Below are 24,238 nucleotides of genomic sequence, written 5' to 3' on the forward strand. Positions count from 1 at the left end.
TGGCATGCGGAGCACAAGTGCGTGCGGGGGACTCTTGTCTGCCTAATCCAGCGGGTTCAAAGCTGCCGGGCGCAGCTGCGGCCGTCTGAGCTCCAACAGGTGACGGCTCAGCTGTGCTCCCCCCAGGGCCCTCTGCGAGCCCCCCGTGCGGGCTGTAGGCAGCAGGGGGGCTGCTCCCCGCGTCCTCAGCTGGCCACGGGGCCACCGGCTCCTTCCTGCTCTCCCCGGCGGCTGCGTGCGGCTGCCTCCTGCCCCGGGCTGAGCACATCCCAGCGGGATGGGGCGCATCTGCTGGGAGGCATTAGTTGTGCCAAATCATCCTAAGAAGTGCTCTGAGCTGTTGGGAAAGGTGGATGGAGCTCCTGTGTGGTGCTTGCAGGGGGGAGGCAGCGAGCAGCGAGCCCCCGTGCGTCCCAACCAAACCTGGCCACGGCCAAACGCGTGCCTGTACTGGGAGCTGCACATGTCCCGCAGTGATGCTGTCCTAACAGAGGCCCCAGTTTCCCCCATTCCTGTGCAAAAATAACAAAGCACGACCTGAAATATTTCTGCAGCAGCTGCAGTTGGATGCAACCTGCCAGATAAGCCCCACCTCTGCAGAAAGTACTGATTACAATAAAAAAAAAGTACCCGAGTGATCCTTTTCCCTTGGAAAGCGCAGGCTGGAGGGTGGTGGCAGCCGGGCAGGTGCGGGGGGGATGCTGCCATCCCAGCAAGGTCCATGTGCTGACCCCCTGGTCCCTGCCTGTCCCACAGAGCCGGCAGCAACGCAAACAACCCACTGAAGTCCTCATTAAGTCCCTCGAGCCGCGGCCGTCTGAGCAGCACCATTATTCACGCAGCCTCCAGACCCCCTTCCCCACTGCTAATTTCTACTTATCTGCATATTTTATTGAAAATTAAAATCCTTTTGCATTTTTCCCAGGGCTTGGTCGTGAAAAATCTTTTATCAGAGCCCTACTTGACTCCAATTAGTTGGGATAACAAAGCTTCCGCTGTTTGAGGATTATTGACAAACGCGCAAGGAAAAAAACGGCAAGAGAATAGCCTATTAAAATGACAGCTTTTTAAGCAGGGAAACAAAAGGGCCTGACGATTAACAGCGCTGAGAAGGCACAGAAAATACCAAGCCTTGGTTTTTCGCTGGCATTTCAGCTGATTAGCCTGCTCGAGCCATTCCTTTGTGTCCTGCTCCTTTCCCGTAGCCGACTTTTGGTGGGGCGCAAACCAGCGCCCGTCACCACGCTCACCGTGTCCGCACCGGCTGCCACCGGCCACATGGCCACAGTGACCACACGGGGCACATGGCATGGACAGAGTGGCTTTGTGTCCCCAGCCCACCCCAGTGAGCCCCTAGCCCACCCCAACAAGCCCCCAGCCCACCCCAATGAGCCCCCAGTGGTGGGAACATTTCGGGTGCCCACAGGCAAGGAGAACTGGGGCGCAGTGACACCACCGATGGCTGTGCCACAGCATCAAGGGGAACCCGGGGTGAGAAAAGGCACCCAGCAAGGCAGCCCCTGCCCTGCCACCCGCTGCCGAGCCCCCAGCGCTCTCCCGGAGCTGCCCCCAGCCGCAGTTCCCATGGGCGCCCGCCGGCCCCGCGGCCCCTGCAAACCTGCGCCATGCAGCTGCAACCGCGGCACAAAGGCACTGAGACGCATTGAGAGCAGCACAACTAATTCACTGATAACTCCTTAATGGCGTTTCATATATTTTTTTTTTTTCCCCTGGCATTTTTTTTTTTTTTTAATAAAAAGAATAGGGGGGGTTAAAAATGAAGCGTACTTGATAAAGGGCAGTAAGTGTTATCCCTTAAAAAAAAATAATAAAATAGATAAAACACTAACAGAGCTTTTTTTCTTTCATAGGTGGCTCGGACAGCTGGCTCTTTAAATATTAATCAGAGTCTCATTGATATGCAAATATGCTAAGAGCGAATAATGCTGCCGCAGCTGCGCAGCCCCCAGCAGCCCCGGCAGTGCTGGCCTCCTCTCCAGCATGAATGGAAATATCTGAGGACACAGGTGCAGGGAGCCGACCGCGAGTGAGATCCTGCTTAATAAGGTAATTTGTGAGCGATGCTCTATAGAGACAAACTGGGGCAATCTTTTACCACTCGACAGTATCTGACCACTAAACAAGGTGTTAATCTTATAATTGTGCTGTTGACTGTTCCCTAACACAGCGTTCCTGGCCTTTTGCCCTGACACTTGGCCAGTTAAAATCGACTTAACTGACAAGTCGGACGCGTGCCAACCGATCAGCGATAAATTATTTATTGTTCCATTTCCAAAATAACAAGTAAACAGGAAAGACGGGGCATCCCACGGAGGGACGACCAGTAGTGATGAGCATTGCTGGACAAGGTCTTGCTGCTCTCTGCTCTGCAGGTGCCCTCGTGCACCCTATTCCCTGGTCCCTTTTGGGGACAAGCACCGTGCTCCCCAGTCTCACCTCTCTCTGCCGGGAAGGTGACCGTGTCCTGTCTTATCTGAATGAAGCTGTTGCCACCGAAGGGTCCAGCAGTGGCACCCTGTGCCCATTGCAGCACATCAGGGTCCTGCAGATGCTGTTTTGGGGTGGTCAGCTCATGGCTCGCACGCAGCTCCTGGCACCCACCCTCCTCTCCAGTGCCCTGGGGGCCAAGAAGACCAGAAGCAACATCAGAGCTGCAGTGGACGTCACTGTTGGGTGTCTGCTGGGCCAAGCAGTGGCCAGGGAGGAGGCCCAGGGGGTGACCGTGAGCTCCCCAGCCCAAGACCTTGGCTCATCACCGTGGCTGCTCTCCCAGCCAGCCGTGCTGCTAACGGGTGCTGGGGGGGGGACGGGACCTGCAGCTGCTGCAGGATAGCCGCAGGGCTCGGAGCCTTCCACAGCATTTCACACAGCCAGAGCCAGTGGGGCTGGTGCACCTCAGTACCTACAGGGCTCAGCTCACACATTTTGCTCTCCTGTTATTGTATGTGGGTCTAGAGACCGGGGGAAGGCAGCAAGGAAGGATCTCAGTGAGGCCACCAGGGAAGGCACCCTCCCAGCATAACCCAACGCGCTGCCCTTGGGACCGAGCTGTTCATTCCCCATTTCCACGCTCCTCATGCTGCACAGATGGGGACATCCATCCCACCACCCACTGCCACCTCTCGGGGCAGAGCTGGCCCCAGCCCTGGGTCATTGCTCCTCGATGGAGCCGTGCTGGGGCTGCTCCATCCCAGGCAGGACACAAAGGGCGCTCGCAGCCCCGGCGGGGACCATCACTGCCCGTCTCAAGCAGCGAGAGGAAACGAGCTCAGGCTGCGGATACAACAACTGCCACCCGCACGGTATCTTTAAAATTTGCCTCCTGTGGTTGCCGTCCTCCTCTTCCCTGCCAAGCTTCCTTGCCCGGGCTCCTGGTGATGAATGACCTCGTCCGGGTACCGCCGGTACCAGGCGAGCGCAGCTGCGAGGCTTTCTTCCAGGGCGGGCGCGGGCGCTGCAGATGGCTGCTCCGCGCCGGGCGCACAGCTGCACGCTCGAGCCGTCGCGCCCGTGCCACAAAGGGACAGAAAACGCAATTAATGAGAGGAGGGGAGCGAGCGGGAAGGGGTGCCGGGGTCTCCCAAGGAGCCGACCCAGCTGTCCGCGCTGGCCTTGCGGTGGGCACCTGCGGCCCCACAAACGGGACGGTTTGCGGAGGGCTCGCACGGCTTGTGGTCGTTCCCAAAGGCCTTCCTGGAGACGGGGAGAAGCTGCTTATGAAAAGCAGCCGCTTTGTCAAGGATGGGAATCCTTCTGATTTCCTTTCTGGCTTTTCCAGCGTCTGCTCTTGGCCCCTGGTTCCAGCTCAAGAGGCAAACCCCGGTGGCCGATGCGCTGCCCCGTGAGCAGGGCTGTGTCAGGAGGGTGCTGTGAGGCCAGTGCGGTGCCCAGCATGGCTGCAGAAAACACACTTCCAGCAAATTATTGATTGGAAAAACACCTATTTGAAAAGCCCCCCTGCTGCCCTGCCTTGGGTGGCTCTGCCATGCGGGCTATGGGCACGTTTTGCATTGGAGGCAGGGGGGTACCTGTGGGACACAGCACCCGGGGCCCTCACACAGCATCTGGGGTCTTGCAAAACCATCTCAGAGACTGAAGTCATTTAAATTCATTCAGTCACCTCTGAATTTATTTAAAGGTTTCAAAACAATCCCGGCCTTTTAAACAGTTACTTTACTCCAGGAGATGAGAACACTTATTGATTTCATTTCCAAAGTATATTTATCTCCCTTAGGATTTCAGCACTACTATTTTACTATTATTATTATTACTATTATTATTATTTACTTCTGCATCTTTCGACACTTCATTAGCAGTGTAACGGGATGTATAAGCTGCAGTGTGGAGATCCCACTTTCCCACTTCTACCCCACTTTCCCCGGCTCCAGAACAGCAGTTGGCCCTGTAAATTGCCCCAGGAGACAAAGATTATTTTACCACAGAAATGCACCAGCTCAGGGGCAGCACATGGGATTGCTCGTGCACTATAGGTACGGTCAGCAGCCGCAGAGCCTTCCTGCACTACATTCGCTGTCCGTGCAGCACCGTAGGTGAAATAAAAGCTCAGCGTTGTGGCCAGGCGGAGCAGTGCCGGCCCCAGGAGCGGCAGGCAGCTGCCGCAGAGGTATCTTTTTACTCTGGACCTTGTTAAGGAACACAAAAGCTCAGGACAGCGTGGGCGTCTGGGCTAGACGGAGAATAAACAGGGGATTAGCCGCGCAGCCCCCGAGCGAGGATCGGGCTCTTTTTTCCCCTGCACTGGAAACCCAACCCCGGGCGGCAGCGGCCGCCTTGCAGCTGGGCAAGACGAGCTCCAGCACGAGCCGCACGGCATTGCACCGGCCGGGGAGCCAGCCCTGCAGCTTTGGGCTTTATTTATTTATTTTGGTGAATGTGGAAAAATGCAGGCCAGGCAACGCCCTAGCCTCGTGCACGTGCCCCATGGCACAGCTCTGCCCAAACCTCTCCCACGTTCCTAAAACAAAGTGACCTGAAGCAATCTGCCTGCAGCCACAGCACGGCCTGCTGGTATATGAACTGTAAAAAAGGAAAAAAGAAAAAAAAACAAACAAAGGGAAAAACAAATTCCCCGTCTCACCTGCCAGACAGGTATGCGGAGAGACGAAATGTGACAGCCTCACCGGCTGTCCCCATGCTCACCTGTGCTGGGTGGTTGGGCAGGCAGCCAGCTGGGTTCCTTGGGGATTCCTGCGGCGTGAAACCCGGAGCCATGCTGAACAAGATCCTGGAAGAGCAGGGGAGGGCAGAGCAGCCCCTGCCCGGGAAGCTGCCCTGCTTCAAACGGAGGGATGCCCTTGATGGGAGCAGCCCATCGCCTTTGCATCCCCACACCTTTGCTCTCTATCTTTGGCCGGTATGCAGAGCCTTAGAATGAGGTAAGGCTTTGCACTAGACTAACACTTAATAAATGTTAGCATGAATTAGCAAAATGTGACATGGCACAGCCCGGTTCCCCCCACGAGCCGCTCAGACCAGAGCTGGCGCTGAGGATGCGTTTTCATGGAAAATGGATGGCCACGTGGGAAATATTGGAAAGGGCTGGAATATACACATACCCAAATGCTTTTTCAGCTGATCAGATTTTGGTTGGTCAGCCAAAATTTGTGTGTGTACCAACAGCAGACATCTGCCAGGCGCAATGCATGTGAACGTAAATGCTCCCATACCTCACAGGGTGCAGCCCATTGATGGGCATCAGCGCTGCTTGGGTCCAGAAATGTGTTTGCAAACGTGTGCCCATGGCCTTTTGTCTTCAGCAGGCAATTTTCTGGTTGGGGCAGAAATCTCTCCTGGTGAAGCCATGGCAAACAACAGCTCAGGCTCCCCTATCTTCCTTTTTGGAGCTAAAATGCCATTCCTCAAAGCACGCACCAAAACCCACACATTCAGCCCTAACACACAGCGTGCCTCTGCGTTTGTCAGCCCAGCACCAGGATTTCCTCCTGCTGCCCTATAAAGCTGGAAAAGTATCCAGGCCAGGCCGCTCCATGCTCTGTAACGAGCAATTATTCCTTCCTAAAGTAAAATGAAATAGGAACCGTTCCCATAATCACCTACTGGATTTTATCAGCATGTTTGGGTTATGCTTTTGCCCCTTCGGCTAATGCCTAATTGATTCTTTAATCTCTACAAGTTTTTTATTGACTGATACAAGAGCTATTTAGCTGATCAGCGGCAGGAAAGCAGCCTGCAAACCCTCCGAGACCCGCGACACGGTGCTAGGATGACCTCATCTGAAGCGAACACTTTATTTGATAATCTATCACTTATTTATTATTCTAACTAACTGCTTGCAGGTGGTGTGATTTTAACGTAATTGTCTCAGCAACAGTTACACACACAGAAAAGCTCAGCGACGTGCAATCCTATCCGGAGCAGCTACCGCGGAGGAAGCAGGCTCCTCCGTGCTGGGGGGAGAGGGGAAAGCCCCCCGAATAAATGACGTGCAGGGCATTGCAGCATCCCCTGGCTGCTGCAGAGCTGCTCCCAAATTCCTGCTCTGGGGAGGAAGAAATGGGAGGTTGTAGAGGATGGGGGAGTCGGGGGCTGTCGGATGGAGAGGGTGGTTGGGTGGAGGAAGGCTCTGCTGGTGAGAGAGCAGCCCAGAAATCCCCCCCCCCCAAGACAAAACCAGACCTACATCTGCATTATTTCTCAGAGAGCATGAAATCTCCTCTGTTGCATAAAGGGAAACTGAGGCACGGCTGGACCACAGTCCAGCTCTGGCAGCACCAACACCGTGTGCCCGGGGCTGTCCCCAGCAAGCCAGGGCTGCCCAGAAAACCCAACACCCGCGGGGACCCGCAGGGTGCTCAGCTGGGATGTGCAGCTCCACGGCTCAGCTCCCTCCTCCCCATCACCCCCCTGCAAAGCGTGCCCTGGCTGAGTGGTTCTGGCAGTGACGAGGCACCGGGACATGGAGACAGCAGCGGGTCCCCACAGAGCCTCGCACGGCGCTGGCCCCAAATGGCTCAGTGCTGGACTGCCAGCTGGAGCAGCGCGGGGACACAGGGTTTGGGCTGGCACATCCAGTGCAAAATCCTGCATAAACAAAGGACACGGGTTTGGGGTTTATTTCTGGAAACCTCCACATCGCTTTTTAAACTAAAATCCCAAGGGAAAGGGCTCTGCGTTTTCCGCCTCGCCTGCCTGAGGTCTTTCAGCCACGCCAGATCCTCGCCCGAAGAGGAAAATGGCATTTTGATTGGCAAGACCCCGCCAACCCCTCCGTGCCTGGACCTCGCCAGTCCCCCCCCCCGGCTGCACATCTGACACAAAGCAGGGAAGCAACCGCCGCTGCTTCATTTTTAACCCATCTGGAAAAAAAAAAAAAAAAAAAAAAAAAAAGAGGGGAATAATTTTTTCATTAAAATAAAAATTGATCCATAATGAAAATAGACTTCTAATGGGAAAAGTTTAGTGCAAATGGAAGCTTTTAAAGATTCTTTTGACTGACAATAACCTGAAGACCCTCCAGGAACTCCAGCCCAGAATAATCAGATTAAATGAAAACTAATATACGATCCTGAAATTCATCCCATGCTGGTCTAAACTTATAGCAGCTGGGTAATTTAGCCTACAGGTTTCTGCCTCATGCCCAGCAGTTCACACTGAATTGTTTAGCCAAACTTAATCTACTGGGAAGGAAAAAAGCTCTTTCCTTTAATATGTGTTAAAGCGAAGCCAGCTTCTAAAAGCAGCTCCGAGTGGGGAAGGCACACCGAGACGTCTACGGGAACTCACAGACTGAAGCTTGGCTGCTTCACAACAAAAAAACACGGCTTAGGAATGCTGCAGGAACAAGGAGGTCCCCGGCTGGTGCACGGTGCTGCTAGGACAGGTATGAGCCTGGTGAATCCTGCAGGACTCACTGCTGGCCCTGCTGCAGAGCCACGGCCCTGGGTGCTGCTCGAATGCACGCCGCTATCCAGAGAAAGGTCTCAAAGTACGACCTGGGTGGATCCCAAAAAATCAAACAAGAGGACGGACTGCTTGCCCCAGTCCTAGGGCTTTTTTAGACCAACCCTAGAGGTCTTTTTTAAAGGAAGGGTGTCGGTTTGAGGGGCTTTGAAGGGGGGCAGAAGTTCTCCAAGGGTCCACGGAGCAGTGAGATGGTGATGGAGTCGGGAGCCTCCCCGTGCTCCTGCGACAGAACCCACCCTGCCATCAGCGGCAGCACAAAGCATTTCCACTCCACGTCACCTTGCTACCGCTAATCCCCGCAGAAAGCTCAGCTGTCTTACAGCGACCCTTCCTGTGTTTGGAAACAACTTCAAAATATAAATCCATCATGAAAGATTTTCCAGCTGTCTTAAATTCCTGCGGGAGGCTAAACGCTGCGTGTTAACACACGGCGCAGGTTTTCATCTTACCTCCAGAAGACAGCTCTCCTGCAGGGCTCGGAGACAGGGAGCTATCTATAAAAACTTGAAAGCCCTTGCAACTTTATATTCAGTGAAGTCCAAGCCAAAGCCTCACACGACAGGGAGAACAATAATGCAACCAAAGGGCTCGGCCCCTCTGGGGACCCTGAATGGCCTTATCCAGCCTCCCACCCCACTGTCCCCTTGGCGTGAACACCTTCAGCTTGCTCTGAAAGCCACACTGCTGGCTTTTCCCAAATTACCCAAGTAGGGATTGATTTAGCCTTTCCCTGTGTACAAGAGAGAACTAAATTCCACCTGTCTGTGTACATTAACTTGTGTTCTCCAGCAGCCACACAGGACCAGGCATTTATGTATAGGATGAAAACAGCCCGGTTCCCTTTTTTGGGGTGAGCAGCCTGGACAAGGCTGCAGGACCCAACACCACCAATGGGTGGAAATACAAACCCAAAACTTTCAAAACTTTGTAATCATGGGAAAAAGGAAAACAAACAAACAAACAAAAAAAAATGGTCTTTGCCTAAAAATGCCCCCCTGCCCAGCACTTCAGCAGGCACCCTTGTGTCAACCCCAGAGGGGGTGCTGGACACACAGCTCACCTGCCCCAGCCCTCCTGATGGCACTCACACATCTTCTCGGGGTCTGAGAGTGCCACCTGTCCTCACAGACAGACAGACAGACAGACAGACAGACAGCCCTGGCACAGTGATGCAGCTGGGCCCTGGGCCGGGGAGGGCAGGAGGTGTGCGGCTCCCCAGTGCTCCACGCAGGGTGCACGCGCACCGGATCGCCTCTTTGGAGGACGTGTTCCTAACAACCCGTGAGTCGGACACATTTTTCTACAAAAAGAAAAAGAAAAGCTGCTTAATTTGATCCGCCCGTGTCTGCTGGGATGGATGTGACCGCCGTGGGAGCCTGGGAGTCCCAGGATGGGGCAGACACACAGCAGCACCCTGGCCTCGTCACCAGTGGCTTTGAGACCTCTGTGGACCTCAAGAAGGAACCGGAGGAAGGAGTGGGATTAGGTCCGACTCTGGATCAGGGGATGGGCTGGGAGAGCACAGCAAACACAACAGAGTTGTCATGGGGGGCAAGCCAGGGGCTGTTCTGACTGACAGACCTGCACCCTGCACCGGGGAGCTGCCGTGGTTTATGTCCAGACCCTAATCCCCCCGGCTGGTGCACGGTGGGTGTCCCCTTCCCATCCTCTGCAGCATCTGAGGGAGAGGGACTTGGCAGGAGCAGGCCTCAGACAGAGTTATCTTTCAAATGGATTTATGGCGCGTTGATTTGGGAACGCCACAAAGTTTTATGTCCAGTGCATAGCTCAGAGAGAAGAAAAAAAAAAAAAAACCTCTCCAAGAAAACTTCCAGTCAACAGATAACACAATGTGGTTCTGATTTCCTAACCCCCTCAAAATAATTGTTCCTTTTCTTTTTAAAAATTTTGTCCCAGGGAAACGTTTCTAATTTAATTCCCTGCGTGCACCTTCCTCGCTGCCTTTGAATGTATATTATCTTCCAGCCAGCGCTCCAGAGTGGAGCGAGAATTTCAGATTTAAAAAAAAAAAAAGGGAGAAGAAAAAAACCTTAAGCAGCGCAACGCACAACAAACAGGAATGTAAATGACGGTCTGGGTTCCATTATCCCTGACCCAGAGGTTGGAAACCAAAAGAAATTAATTAAAGCGGGGTGTGTGGGGGGGCACCCCGTGAGCTGCCGGTGAGCAGCCCGCAAGGGGCCGTGGTGCAGAGGGGCTCTGTCCCCATGGGACACGCGGCCGCGCTCCCCTGGCCCTGCTGCGCCCTCGCACTGTCACTCACTGGGATGGACGGGGCTGGCACGGATCCTGCCCTGGTCAGGGACAGCTTGTTTGCATTAGAGATGAACGCGGATGGGAAGCAGCCGGAGAGGCTGGGGGAGCTTTTAGTGGAGAGTTAGCTCAGGAGGCTGTGTGGATGCATGAAGTGGGAGCCTGGTCCCTCACGGGGCACAGATGGGGATAGGGCAGGCTTAACCATCACGGACTGCAGGTGCAAAGTCCCCGGGTTCCCCATCCACAGGAGGCTCCATCATCCTGCCAAGCCTGAGAGATCAGAGCTGCATAGGGCTCCCCCCCCAGCTCCCCACCCCAGCACCCTGCCAAGAGCCCAGCAGCCGGGGCTGCCCGTGGCCCTGCGAGAGCATCCGGCCCCAGGGCTGAATTTCAGCTGTGTGAGAACTGGGAAAAAAAAATATCATGAAATGCTTCAAATAACATCTGGCAGTGAGGTGAGAGCCGGCAGCTCCTGTGCTCACACAGACAGGGATGCTCCACGGGAGGCTCCGCACTGAATCCCCCCGAAGGCTGAGCAAGGCAGCAGCTGCGCCGGCAGCCCCCAGCAGCCGAGCTTCGCCCCTTAACCTCTGCTTGGTGCTTTTTGGGGGGGCCTGAACTACAGCAGACCTTGACGGGCACAAAGCAGCCTCCGTCACCCCAAGCACAGCAAAGGCAGAGCCTGCTGCTGTCCCCCAGCCATGCTAGGATGGGAGATGCTGGGAGCGAGAGGCGGCATCGCAGCGCTCACCCCCGTCCTTCCGCACGGTAATGGGAACAAAATGTTCCATTGTTTGCAGGAAGACGCATTAAGAATATTGGTTTTGAACTATGGCAAATATTTAGGAAAACACAATTGAGCCATAAACATTATTTACAGTTCAGAGAGCACTATAGGTTGCTCCAAGCCCTGCAGTTAAGCTATTAGTCGGGGTTCAAATGCAGCTCATACACGGGACTCGCCCGGTTGCTGCCTGGGAGCACCGACACTTTGCAGCGGTGCTGAGGCTGTAGCGAGGGGCTAAGCACCACCGTGGCCACAGCTTTCACTGGTGCCAGCTGCAAACGGTCACTGGGACAGGTTTTAACCCCCTGCAAAGCTCATCTCCCTGCTGGTGCTGGCCTTGGTGGTACTGGGAGAGGGGAGCGTGCGGGTGGCTCATCTGTGCACCCTCATGGGGCTCGGCCATGCTGAGCCTGGAGCACCTCTGGCAAAGGTGGACACCTCACAGCACCCATGGTCCCACAGGCACCCCTGCCATCCTCTGGGGTCAGCGGGATGGGGATCAGATCTTCAGGCATGCCACCAAGCCCTGCCGCAAACAGAAACGAGTGGTGTAACACTCAGGACTCAACAGAGTCATCGTGGTGAGTCCCCAGAGTCGCGGTGTCCCCAGCGGGCAAGCACCCACGTCAGGGCATACACCACAGCAGGCTGCCTGCACCGGGGTGGTTGTTTCCTTTTTTAACACTTTCAGGAAAAAATTCAAGATGAGGGAGGCTCTCTGTGGTTACTGACGAGCTGCTGTCTTTAATCCCCTTCCAGAAATACACTCCTGGTGGTGCCCGTTTGGTACATGCGGCCTGAAGGCGGGGGGGAACGTGTGACACGGCGTTTGTGCCCGCATCCTCCCTCCTGTGTGGTCACCCCCCCACTCCGGTGTGTAGGCCAGGTTTATCTGCTGGTTGCTTTCTCAGGTTTTTCCTTCAAAACTGCAACTGGCCATGCTGCTGAGCATCTCATGCTGCGAGAGGACAGGCTCAGATGAGCCCTGGGGACAGGGCGGGGGCAAGGCCTGCATCAGCCCCCACGCAGTTGGTGGCACCGAGGGATGCTGTCGCTGCCCTGAGCACCGACCCGTTTCAGGGCTCAGCACAGAGCAATGCTCATCCCTTCACTTGTGGCTTGGGCTGACCCCAAGCTGGAAGGCTGAAAGCCTCTTTGTGTGCTCTCAAGCCACCGCTGTCCCCTGGGGGGGCTGAAGCCAACGGCACCACCAAGACCCAGCGGGACCGGCCCGCGGCTGCTCCTCTCCTACCCCAAGCGTGGGGCCGTGCCCCACAGGATGCTCGACACCCCCTGAGCACAGACACCCGCGGCACCAAACCCCGCCAGCTCTCCAAACACGCGGCTCTGGGCCGAGAGAAAGAGCCAGTTATAAAACCCCAGGTTAAGCAAACAGGAAAAAGCAGCCCAGCGCGTCTGCGCGGCCAGGCCAGGGCCCGATAAAACAAAACCTGTTTGAGTTTGGTGGGGCCGGCGGCAGACTCGGTGACTCCAGCCGCCTCCTGAAAGCAGCCCCTGTCCCCGGCTGAGCCCCGAGCAGCGGCCGGGTGCGTGGGTGCTGTGTGCTGGGCACTGCAGGGCCGCACAGGGCTGCGCTTGTCCTCGGGGCCGCGCTGGCGACGCGTGGAACCCACACGGCAGCTCCACCGTGAGCTATTTTGGGACCCTCAGCAGACCTGTGGCTTTCTGCAAGCAACCCCAAGGCAAGGGGATTTTATGCGTTACGCAGGTTGCTTTGAACTTTTTTTTCCCTTTAGGAAGAAATGTCTGCAGCAAATTGTGCTAACAAGCGATCAGTTATTAGCACCAACCCGGGCCAGCTGCCCACTGTTTCCAGGAGCCATCCAGGCTCTGCATATTATCATTTTCCTCCCGTGTCTGTGATCAGGGCTCAACAAGCAACACCCATGTGGTGGGACCTTGTGGGGTGATGCTGAACCCTGACTACAAAGCAAGGAGGGGTAAGGGGGGACTTAGGGGGGACTTAGGGGGTCCCCCAGCCCCGGGGCCAGCTCCTTGCAGGGATCAGCAGCTCTGGATGTGGTGCAGCCTGGTCACTGCCCTGCAATCAGGTGGCTCTGGGCAGGCCCTTCCCAGGGTGATGAGGGGGTAGCATAAGGGCAGGTATATTGGGAATAAAGCAGCTTTGGTGGCTCAGCGAGTCGGCTGGGCTGGCATGAGTGGTGCTGCACTGCAGGGCAGGGATTTCTGCCCCCCACAGCGACTTACTGATCAGGACAGCTCAGGATGCAGAACATCAACCAGCCATTTCTGAACTCTGCATCCCATTTCGCAAGCTGATTCCAGCAGCAGCAAGACAGAAGGTGGACAGGCAGAAGCACTGGGCTCTGGTGCAAAGGATAGGGAAAGCAGCAAGGTGTTCTGAGCCTCCTTTCAGCTGGACAGAGAAAACTCAGCTGAGCCCCCTCTGTGTTAGTGCCTTAAATTGCACAGAATTAAATCTGAATTTAATTTCTGAATTTAATTCTGACCTGAATGTGGCCCTGAGAGTTTGCAAAGTGGACAGCAGTGAGAAAGGGAAAGGAGCTTTGCCTTTACTGAACCTCTCCCCCAAAAGTACATTTCATAGTTTTTGGTCCATTTTGAGCTTTACCTGCAAAACTTCATCTAATAAAGTGAAATTCCAGCACCAGCAGAGGTATAAAAACCCTCTTCACAAATACTTGTTACAAATCTGGAATGTGCCAAATTGGACATATTAACTTGAGTCAGTATTTGTTCTCCTTTCTCTTGACTCTAGAGCTGATGATTTTCTAATGGAGCAGCCTGACAAAAGAAATCAATCATCAGGCAAGGCTATGAAGAGAAAGACAAACAGACAGAAACAGAGAGATGAGAAAAACCAGACCACAACAGCAGGTGGACAGGTTGGCTGGGAACCTACTGTAAAATATGTGTAAACAAAGATCTGTAAAAAAATAGAGAGGCAAGAAGTGTGCTTTATAAGGGAGCTGCCGGCTCTCGCTCCTCCCCAGCCAGTCGCTCTTGACCTGGCTCCTTCCCCTCCATCAGTCCCGCACGGGGTACGGCCAGCTCCTGTCTTCGTAAAACTTCTTCAGGCCCTGGAGGTTGACGGGGGGGAAGTAGGCGCCGATCCTCTTCCGAATCCACCACTTCCCCTCGCCGGCGTGCGTTCCCCCAGGTCGGCTGAATTTGTACTTGAAGTGTTCCCCTCGGATCCACCTTTGGAGAGACAAAGCACAGGGTGGTCAGGAGGGGCCTGGCGCTGGGCTCCTCGCCCTGCAGGACAGCCAGACTGTATTTGTAGTGCACGGGAAGCGGAGCACTGAGCCGCAGTGTGCTCAGCCTGGCTCGCCCTCCCCATTGCCCCATCCAGCCCCAGCCCTTATGCCACCAGCAGCGGTGCTGGTTGTCACTGCTGGAGCCTTCCTGGCTCCTCTAAATGCCATTCAGGAGCAATACGTGAGGCAGGAGAGCTTTATGGCACACCACCACCACCCCGTGCACTACTCACCACCGCACACCCCTCTACAACCTAGCTGAAAGGAGAATAACAAAGCACAAAAGTTTTTTTTTTTTTGTTTTTTGTTTTCTTTTCCTTTTCTGAGAGCACTACAGAGTATTTCTGCCCAGGACACTTGTGGGTACACAGCCCAACCCCAGCTCCCCCCGTGCCCCGCTGCCCCGGCCGGCGGCTGTTCCCTTCGCTCCGCCGCTTGTTAGCGGGGCTCCGAGCGCATCTGTTTTCTGGCCGCCCTGGGAGTTGACAGAAAAGGAGATTTTAAAACAGTGCAGAAAGAAGCATTCATCAGCCTCGCGAAACACGTTCGGAGGCTAAACATGCCGCTCGGTTCGGGAGGTTTGGTCCCGCTTGATGTAGGGCATGCTGACAAGAGCAGGAGTAACACCCCGGTCCTTCAGCGTTGGGGTCCCTGCTTGCGGAGTGCATCGCCGCGTTTGCTGGATAAGTTCATAAACTAACCCACAATATAAAAATGTCAAAGTCATGTCAATGCTCATTTAAAGCTGCTTTGCTTCACTACTAAAATACAAACCCTGCTACTGAGCAGGGCACCACGCTCGCGCAGCTGCTCGCTCGCAGGGCTGCGCCTCGGGACGCCGCCGAGTTGGCTCCTACTGCTAAAATAATTAGGGACGACTCCTGTAGGGCTGCCATTAGCACTCACCTTTGTAACGCACTCACACGGGAAGCAGGAGAGATGGCAGACGGCTGATAAAACTGCAGCCCAATTAAAAGGTCTGCTGCAAGCACATCTTGACATCTCAATTTAAATCTTGACGGGGACCCAGACGAGCACGACGGGAACGATTCTGTTAACAAAAGGCACGAAGGCGGCTGCTGCCTTGCTGCCACCGACTGCAATCCATGCCCGGATTGTCTCCTGACTTCAAGGAAAGCAGAGCAAACACCTCGGGGTTTCACGCTCCTCTCAGGAGAACGGGGTGAGCCAAGGGAGCCCAGACTGACACACGTGGAGCTGCACTGGGACAGCTCTCATTTAAACATCGTCGCCCGATGCTGTACACTCCTTGGCACCCCACCTCGCTGCCTGCTGAACAGGGGCTGGTGACAGTCCTCAAATACACGAAAGACAAACAGAAAAAGGGGCTGATCCCATAACTGTGTCTGGAACAAGAACAGAGGGGTGCTGATGACAGCCTGGGAGATCTCAGTTAGGTGCTGGGAAAAGGAGCCCGAGGAACCTGATTCAAAGAGTGGCCCAGAGAGCAGGAGCCACCTCCCTGCTGCAGAAGGGGCAGACACTGAGGGCCCTGGCTGCTCCTCTGCCCCCCAACCCCATCCAGCATCCAGGCACCAGGGTCTTGGGGTCCTGGGGATGCTGCCTGGGAGCCCCCCCACAGCTCGGGGCCGCCCGCACCTCAGCGCTGCAAACCCTGCCCTGCAGCTGCCGGCTTCCCTGCCGCCAGGGCCAGTTTTATGCCCCTTCTCCTCGCTTTTCTGTGGCTGGTAAAAGTCAAACGGGGGCTGAAGTGTTACTCCCACAGTGTTTACTTCGCAGGAGCACAAAATTTCCTGTTCATAATTAGAGCACTACTGAGCAGCAAGGTTTATGCGGGTCTGGGTAGCCTGCAGGCTCCCGCCCGAGATAGTTAGGAGGTTTAAAAGCTGTGCTGCTTGATTGCTTTCCTGAATTCACAGAACAAATCCACCACCCCAAAAGCTTCATTCTGACGGTTCTGGCTGCCTAGAGAGGTGCAAGCAGCAGAGCTTTGGCTGCCCTTATCTGGAGCTCCCAGCACCAACCAGGGAAGCAACCCACACAACCAGCTCCTCCCCAAAACCTGGGAAATGGCATTGAAATAGAGGCCCCTGTGCCAACAGGACACATGGGGAAGGAGACCTGGAGCCATCTGCCAAAGGCAGCCTGGTAATGGGATGCATGTGGCCGAGCCACCAGCTGATTTTACACCAGTTCCTCTCCCACTCCAGCGGCCTCACTGGGACTTTTGGGGCTTTTCTTCACTGCCCAGGTACTCCTGTCTCCATGTGCACCCACGATACAAAACCAGCAGGATGCCCAAAGGAGCTACCTGCAAGCCCTGACTGGCAAGGTCCCCATTTGCTTGCTGGGGATGTGGAGAACAGAAGGCAGAGGACTTCTCTGAGTGCCCCAAGCAGAACTTGGAGACCCCGGAACTCTGTTCAGCCCCCAAAGTGCCTTCCCCTACCCAAGCACTGCCCAGTAACCCCACGAAATGAAAAGCTCCTTGTCCCTTTCAACTGGGCTTCCCTGCCCAGATTAAACGCTATCTATCATCTGATTTGGTATGATTTTTCCCATATGTTCTTTGTCTATTAAAATGTGTGCTATCAAAGGGATCGGCATGTAAAACTAGAACCGTGTGAGCTTTAAAGCAACCACACGCAACTGAAGCTGCATTTTTGTGGCATAAAGTTTGCCTTTCTATCTGAGCACGCTTCAAGGCCTTGTGTTTGGAGTCGAAGTAAACCTGAGAGGTCCCCCCGAGCCCCCAGTCTCTAACCTGAGTGACCCTCCTGTCCCAGCCCCATCCCACCTGCGCTGCTGGGATGCGCAGTCCGAGCCCAGTGCAGGAGGGACCTGCACATACTGGGCTGCAGGGTTCGTGGTGCTGAGCTCTGCCAGGCTCTGAATCACTCACCCCATGTGTGAAAGCTGAGCAACTGCAGCAAAAATGCACCAAAGCACAAGGAGGGCACTGCAGAGCCTCCACTGCTCAGCCTCTCTGTGCCTTCCCAGGGCTGGAGGCTACAGGGGATATGTGGAAAACTTGTGACCTCCGTGAATCTCGCCTTCTGAGCCACTCTGATGTAAGTTTCTGAATTTAATACTCACTGGAGCCCTTCATTTCAGGGCTCATAGAGTTTACAAGCTATCCCAGCATTTATAATCTACCTGGGTACCTCGTTTCCAAAGTTACAGGGTTTGCAACCTCTCCCAGCGTGGGCTGGCTGTACCTACTCCCTCCTCATCCCATGGGGGAGCAAGCACACCCCATATGAAGGCATCCGGAGCAGAAGGCCCTGCAGCCCGTCCCGGCAGGGCTCGCAGAGTTTCCAAGCATCACTCAGGGACCCGCACAGACGTGGCTGCCTGCAGACCAAGAGACTGCTGCAGGCTGCAGCTTGCCTTATCGGAAAGAGCTTGTGTTTTTCACTACCTCAGTGCTCACGCAAAGACCTTCTGGGTGGTGGAAGGGATCCAAAGGTCCCTGAGGCTCCTCTGGCTGCTGGAAACTCCCAGCATGCGGGAACCTGGCTTGCTGCGCTAGGGAAATGTGAGCATCTTGAGGAAGGTCACGAGCAAGCTACTTGACTTCATCTACGTTAAAAGGAGACTAATGCCACAGGTGATCCCTCATACCAGGGGAAGAACGAGCAATGCTCATGTTTCAGAGACAGTCAGGAAGGTCAGGAAAGCCATTCCTTGCTGCAAGCAGTTTCCCAGGATTTATTGAGTGAACAAAAGCTAGGAGCTCTCCCTGACACAGCGGGATGCAGCGGGTACAACTGCCACAGCCAGGTGGGGACCAGCCTGGAGGAAGCATCCAGCTGAACCAGCAATGTCCAGGGTAGGTCCCTTACGAGACACACGAGAGAAAAACAATTACTTGAGAAGCAAGAAATAGGATTTGGTTAGATAAAGCGAGCCAGAGGTTGCTCCTCCAGGAGACAGAAAACCACCTCCGCTACGACAGCCTCTGATGGGACGCAGGACAAGGGACACGGGCGTCCCTTTGCCAGCTCCTCCCAGCCATGGTGGCAGTGCCTGGAGGACCCACAAGGCAGCTGTGGATCTTAGTGCAGATGGCGAGGAAGGACAGGTCCACACGCCATGCAGACGGGCCTGCCAGCCCCACGTGGCACAGTGTGGGGACACGTGTGCCACCGCCCCCCCGGGGATGCACGCGCCCTCCATCACCGCATGCATCAGGCAAGGCTGCAGCCTTGGGGCAGGCAGGGAAGCTAAAAATAATCAGCGTTATTTTTTAAATCAATATATTCATCCTACCAGATGCCCGGTAGCAGCTGCGCTGTAGCACTTTTAAGATTCGATCATATATCAGCCTATTATGACATCTTCCAACTGTACGTGTTAAAAATTAGCAGCAATATTGGAGTTGTTGCGATGGAGGGCTAAATCTCCCAGACAGCTGTAATTAGTTCCAGAGGGTGCAGCTGTCTCCCTGCAACAGCTGAGGGGTTCGAGGGAAAAAACCAGACCCGGTGTTTTCTGTTAGAATTAATGGCCTGACAGGGCGAGCCAGGGTGGGAGAGGGAAGAAAGAAACCAAAACACGAGTCGTCTTTTCAATGTGTGATTTTTTTTTTTTTTATCTCGAGGTTCCCCACTCCATTGTAAATCAGAGAGCAAGTGGCAGTGGAAAGTACAAATTCATTAAATTAGCAGAGCCTCCATCATTGCCTTTCTTGCTTGTTCCTGTGCTGCTAGTAGCAGCAGCGACCATAAATTCATCTTTGGCCCGCAAACCATTGCAGAATGAGGGTAGTTCCATGGGTTGTTTTTTTTCCATGTCACTGACCTCTTTTTCTCCAAGGCTCTTGTGGGGTCTGGCCCTGCAGAGCTGGAGCATCTCGTGGGCAACTCATCCTCAAAACTCTCTCAGGAGCGGGCAACGATTTTTTTCACTCCATTTGACAGGTTGAAAACTGATGCTCAGAGGCTGTGTCTACAGCGACAACAGAGTGAACCTGGTGGGAAAGAAACGTGGATATCCCCAGGGCTTACAGCACTGCCAGGCATTACCTTCAGCAGGGGTTAACGGTCGGTATGTGGCAGGTGGCAGGGCATGGAGCAAACACGAGCTGGCCATGGCCCTGCCGAGATCCCAGCGCTGTGACATTAGCTCTGCCCTGCTGCCCCTTGACAGTGCTGAAATATGGGGTTGTTTTTCTTTTAATGTAAAGAAAATTCCTTAAAGTCTCCCTCCAGGACAGCAGAATCATTTCACTCTGATAATATTAGGCCATGTATTGCTTATGATAAATCAGAGGTGTTATCTTAGCACAGGTGCTGCTCTTAGTACAGGAACTGCAATAAAACCCAATGAGATTGCCAAAGGAACGTGTTTGGACTTTTTCACCCATAAGTACTCCATCACCTCCCAGTTCTCATTGCTGGTGAAACATCTTTTCAGTGGGAAACACACAAAATATATTACTTCTGTGTGGTTGACACCAATGCTTGTGGGAGATGCTCTGGGGCTCTGCTGATTTCTGCAGCCACCTTACGCTGCGATGCTGCGTGGCCCACACGGGTACCCAGAGATCTCTCACAGCCACATTCTGCCAAATCACAGTGTTCATCAAATAAACGTAGAACAAAAGGATTATCCTGGGAAACCAGAACAAACCCTGAGGTGCAGGACGGGCCCTCCTGCGGCTCGGCACGGGCACAACTCCGGCCTGCACCAGGACCTTGCCCGCAGCAGGGACCCAGGGAAGGACAAAGTGAATTTTTGTTGGCTCCTGCCCATTTGTCTGAACAGCCAGGAAGGCAAACACTTCTCTTGGCTTTGGGATCAGAGCTTGGAGGGAGACTTGTCCCAGGAGAGAAATGTCTGGGCTGACAGGGGCCGCCTGGGATTGTCACAGCTCCGCTCACACCTTGAAGGCCTTGCGTGCCTGTGCAGCATCCCCTGCCTGTGAGCACTGCTCTCACTGCCTCTCGGGACTCTTTTCGGGGAGACCCCACAGGGTTAGAAATATCATTCCCCCTCCAGCCCATATTTACATCTAATTCTGTATGCCCTGCCTTCCTCCAGCACTGCCCTCAATAGTTACAGAATGACCACTGCCCACCCGTGCTGGGTTGGTCTCCTGTTTGTTTGTTCTATTTAAAAAACAAACTTCAAGGAACTTGTGGTATTTTACCCTAAATAAGTTCCTCAGATGCTCACTGTGCCTATAACCACCCCACCGGACTGAGTCCCGGAGCTTTCTTCCTCCCACGCCATCCTCTCCCCACAGGCACACAGCCCTGACCCACACTCGCAGGGAGGACTTTGCTCCTGCACCCAAGGGAGCTAACCCTGCACCCTGCTCTGTGGGGATTTCTGGTTCTCTTCTGTGTCGTTAGAGCCACTAAGGGCTGTAAACAGATATTTTAAGGCCTGGCCCTTCCTGGTCAGGTAGCATCAAATTGGAAGTGCTGCCTCCATAAATAACGCTGCCGCGACAAATCCAGGTCTTCAGCTGCACGCTGGGGCTTTTTCAACAGAGTGCTACTATAATTGGAATAAAAGTCCTTAAGTGAACATGATTTAATATCAGACACACTGAACACTTCAGGTCAAAAATAAAATCGATTTTTTTTTTTCCCTCCCTCTGTAGGCAAAACCTGATTTTTGTTTTCTTTCGTTGTTGCAGGCTGTTTCCATGACGGTGTGTTAAACACTTATTAATTTCTCAGCCAAAGCCCTACCATTCAGATTTATGATGGCGGGTGTTTTATGAACTATCCGCTGCACAATAATATTTTGTAAATCTACATTCCACAAACATCACTTTGCTTGAAGTAAAGCTTCACACTCAGCTAGGCTGGGCGCTCAACAATGCCCTCATTTTTAATCAGTCACCTGTTTCTCATTTTAAGTTTATCACACTTGAAAAAATACTATAATTTCTAGAGTTGTAAAGAAACCTACAAACTTTGGTCTCAGAAATTTCATTTCGAAGGCATTAACTCATTTTGAAAGTCCCTTGGCTATTTAAGGTGTAGAGTTTCCATTAACAGAATAAACTCCGTGGAGTATGGAGCGTAATGTTCTTATGGAAAACAGTCCCTTCCCCTAATTATTTAGTCTAGCAGGGAATGAAAATAATTAAGTCTCAAAATTCCCTTCAGAGTGGAGGGGGGGATCTGGTAGGAAAATTAGCCCTTTTTCCAGGCAGCTACCGAAGGGGAGCGCGGGAGTGAGCTGGGAGGTGGCACCGCGCCGCGCTGGAGGCTCGCAGCAGCCAGCTCATGGGCAGCCTCCGGGCACCACCACAGCTCCACACCCCTGGAATTTGCTCTTCTTTCCAGATGCTACCGTTAGGGCCCAAATTTAAGGTTTTTGCTTACAACCAGAATGAAATTGTAACGCCAAAAAGGCAAATGCCAGCGCTGGGGATCTGTGCATGCAGCGTGCAGCTAAATATTGCTCAGGGGAATGAATCCAAGCGGGGGTCTCCTGCTCATTTCCCACTGCTGCCTCCGTTCCCTCCCAGGCCCAAGGGCCCAGGGAAGTGTCCCCAGCTGTGGGCAGCTCTCCTGGGCAACTGGGGCTCAGCAGGCGCAGGAGGGAACCCACTTCCAAGTGCAACAAGGGACCGCCTGAAATCCAGCAGAGAAATGGCAAATTTTTGAAATTTAAAGAAAAAAGCCCCAGCTAGCCTGGCAGGCGAGCCCGCCTGAGCAGAACGAATGCTGGATCCGAAGGAGCTGACAGAGCTGCTGCGAACGCGCCAGCCGCAAATGCCAGAAGTGTCAACTCAGCAGAACTGGGATGGGGCATAAAAACTGGGAGGAAAAAAAAAAAAAAAGGCAAACGATCACTTCAGTTTCCATATGCAAGCTATGCAGGGGAGGTGCTACCAGCAAACAACAGCCAAAAACGTGTAAATAACAACAGGAATTGGTGACAAAGTGGCAACCCCACTGCAGGCTGTGGTCCAGCTCCTGCATCCTCGCAGCCCTCCCCTTTGCACCTGGGTAAAATATGGACAGGGCCAAGGTCCCAGGTATTTGGGTTTGGCTCGCTAAAACCAGAAACGTGACCTACAAACTGGGATCCAGGGTTAAATGGTGTGTTGGACTTTGGTTTGAGCCAAAATGAGCATTTGTAAATTGTTATTTTTATTTTAAGCCACCCAAAAATACACTAGACCCATGAAAAACTTTTAAAGCACAACTAATGCCAGAGCAAAGGCAGCTGACACATAAAACCAGCACTGGATCCTGATCTTTTCCTACTATAAACTAGCTGCTAAAGAGTGAAAACAGAGTCTGTGCTTTGGTAAAGGCAAGGTACCGCATGAATCAAGACCCTGTTCAACAATATATATGGCTTTGTGTGTTCAACACAGCATCCATGCTGCTCCACAGCTATCGGAAATGCTTGTACACCTCTGTCCTCTAGGCAATCGTTATCCTATAAAAGCTAAGATAAAGATTTGCTTTTGTTTTTGCTTTAAGCTCCTGAACATTCAATTTCCTTACCTGTTACAGAATATGACAAAAAAGCTATTCACACCTGGAACAATGTAGTGTTACCCGTTTCTTTATTTTCAATTTTAAATGAGTTCCTATATTCATCTACTTTATATTTTTTTTAACACCACTGATGCCAGAAAACATACAAGAGACGCAACCCATGGCAAAGCCTTGCAAGGTGAGACGCGATATACATCTTGAGTTTTAATCTGCTGCGATGTCTTGTTTTCAGTTTCAGTCGTGGTGAGTAGCAGCAGCGATGTTTATGGCACTGGGGGACAGGCGGTAATAAACAGCTCTGGGATTATCAAATGCTTCTGTCACTCGGCGAACCGCGAGAGCCGTTTACAGCCAGCAGCCACCAGATGGTAATGACTTTTGGTTGCTGGCACCAGGGGACACCTAATTCAAACTGGTGACTCGGTGTCTAAAGGTCCAGGTTCTGCTGAACCCCCCGGGGTCAGCCAGCACTCAGGGCTGGCTTTTTAAAAGAAAGCAAGGCACGGGAACTCCCCACAAAGGACGCCGCTCAGTGAATTTACAGCCCCGAGCCTCGGGGATATCAGCAAAGTCTGGGGAGACTCGGACAGTAAATCCCCCCGTTTGACGCGGAGCCAGCATCGTACAGGTCTCCAGCAGCTATTTCAGCTCAGCCTCACAAATTACAGCCCGACACGATCCTGTGACAAGCTCCATAAAGACGCAGCCCTGCAGGTCCCGGCACGAGCCCCCTCGCGCAGCACCTCCGCTCTGCTCCTAACCAAGGCGAGCAGAGCTAAGCAGAGCTAAAACCCCTCCATCGATGCTATTAAAGCTGTATCCATCCGTGGCAAGGGACGTGCTGCTATCTCCCAGCACGCCTTTTGTAGCAGTAATTAATACAGGTTCCCGAGGTCCCTCCTGGACCCGAGCCAAGGTGTAATTATTTGTGTGTACCAGACCCAACAAGCCGCAGCACAGCCCCATAAGCCAAGCTGCACAATAAACCCCGATTTACGGGAACGCCGGCGCGGTGGGGAGTCTCCGGGCTAGGGGCAGCCTCCTGCTCCACGCACCGGGAGGGCTGTGCTGAGGGGAAATGGGTTCTGAGAGGAGAATACGTGCAACCCCAAATTTCTGCTGTTCCTGCAGCCTTGGCTCCCGTGCTTGGAGGGAACTCGTTACCATCAGCCTGTACCAGCGCTCCGATACGGGACCTGTGCGCTAGGAGACAATTTGGGATGCCTGGGGAACCCTGGAAATGTGGAAATATAGGAAATACTCAAATGCTGTGGTGGGAAAGTCACTTCAACAGTACATCCCAAGCTGTGAGCCTGCTGATTTTCTGCAGAATGTATGCAGACACACGTTCACCTCAGTGTATGAGCCTCCAAATGGCATGTCCTAAAGGAAGCACCTTGGTAAAAGGTGGAAATTCTTAGTGTCTAGGCTAGAAAAGGAATCTCTCCTCCAGGTTTTAGGGCTACACTGTGTTACAGCTGAAAAAC

At 53.5% G+C, this 24,238-nt stretch overlaps 1 protein-coding gene across 5 annotated transcripts in view; it reads right to left on the bottom strand.

Moving 5' to 3' along the window:
* Positions 1-13,912: 13,912 nt before the first annotated feature.
* The window catches only part of LMF1 (lipase maturation factor 1), a 190,680-nt gene continuing 180,354 nt past the window's right edge, over positions 13,913-24,238 (bottom strand). For all 5 annotated transcript variants that reach the window (XM_084536873.1, XM_084536871.1, XM_084536872.1 and 2 more), the window contains one exon: positions 13,913-14,233. In XM_084536873.1, coding sequence (XP_084392999.1) covers positions 14,059-14,233 — 175 coding nt within the window. In that variant the 3' untranslated portion in view covers positions 13,913-14,058. The remainder of the gene's footprint in view (positions 14,234-24,238) is intronic.

The sequence above is a fragment of the Aythya ferina genome (assembly GCF_964211825.1).
Source record: "Aythya ferina genome assembly, chromosome: 15".
In the NCBI taxonomy this organism is placed as follows: domain Eukaryota; kingdom Metazoa; phylum Chordata; class Aves; order Anseriformes; family Anatidae; genus Aythya; species Aythya ferina.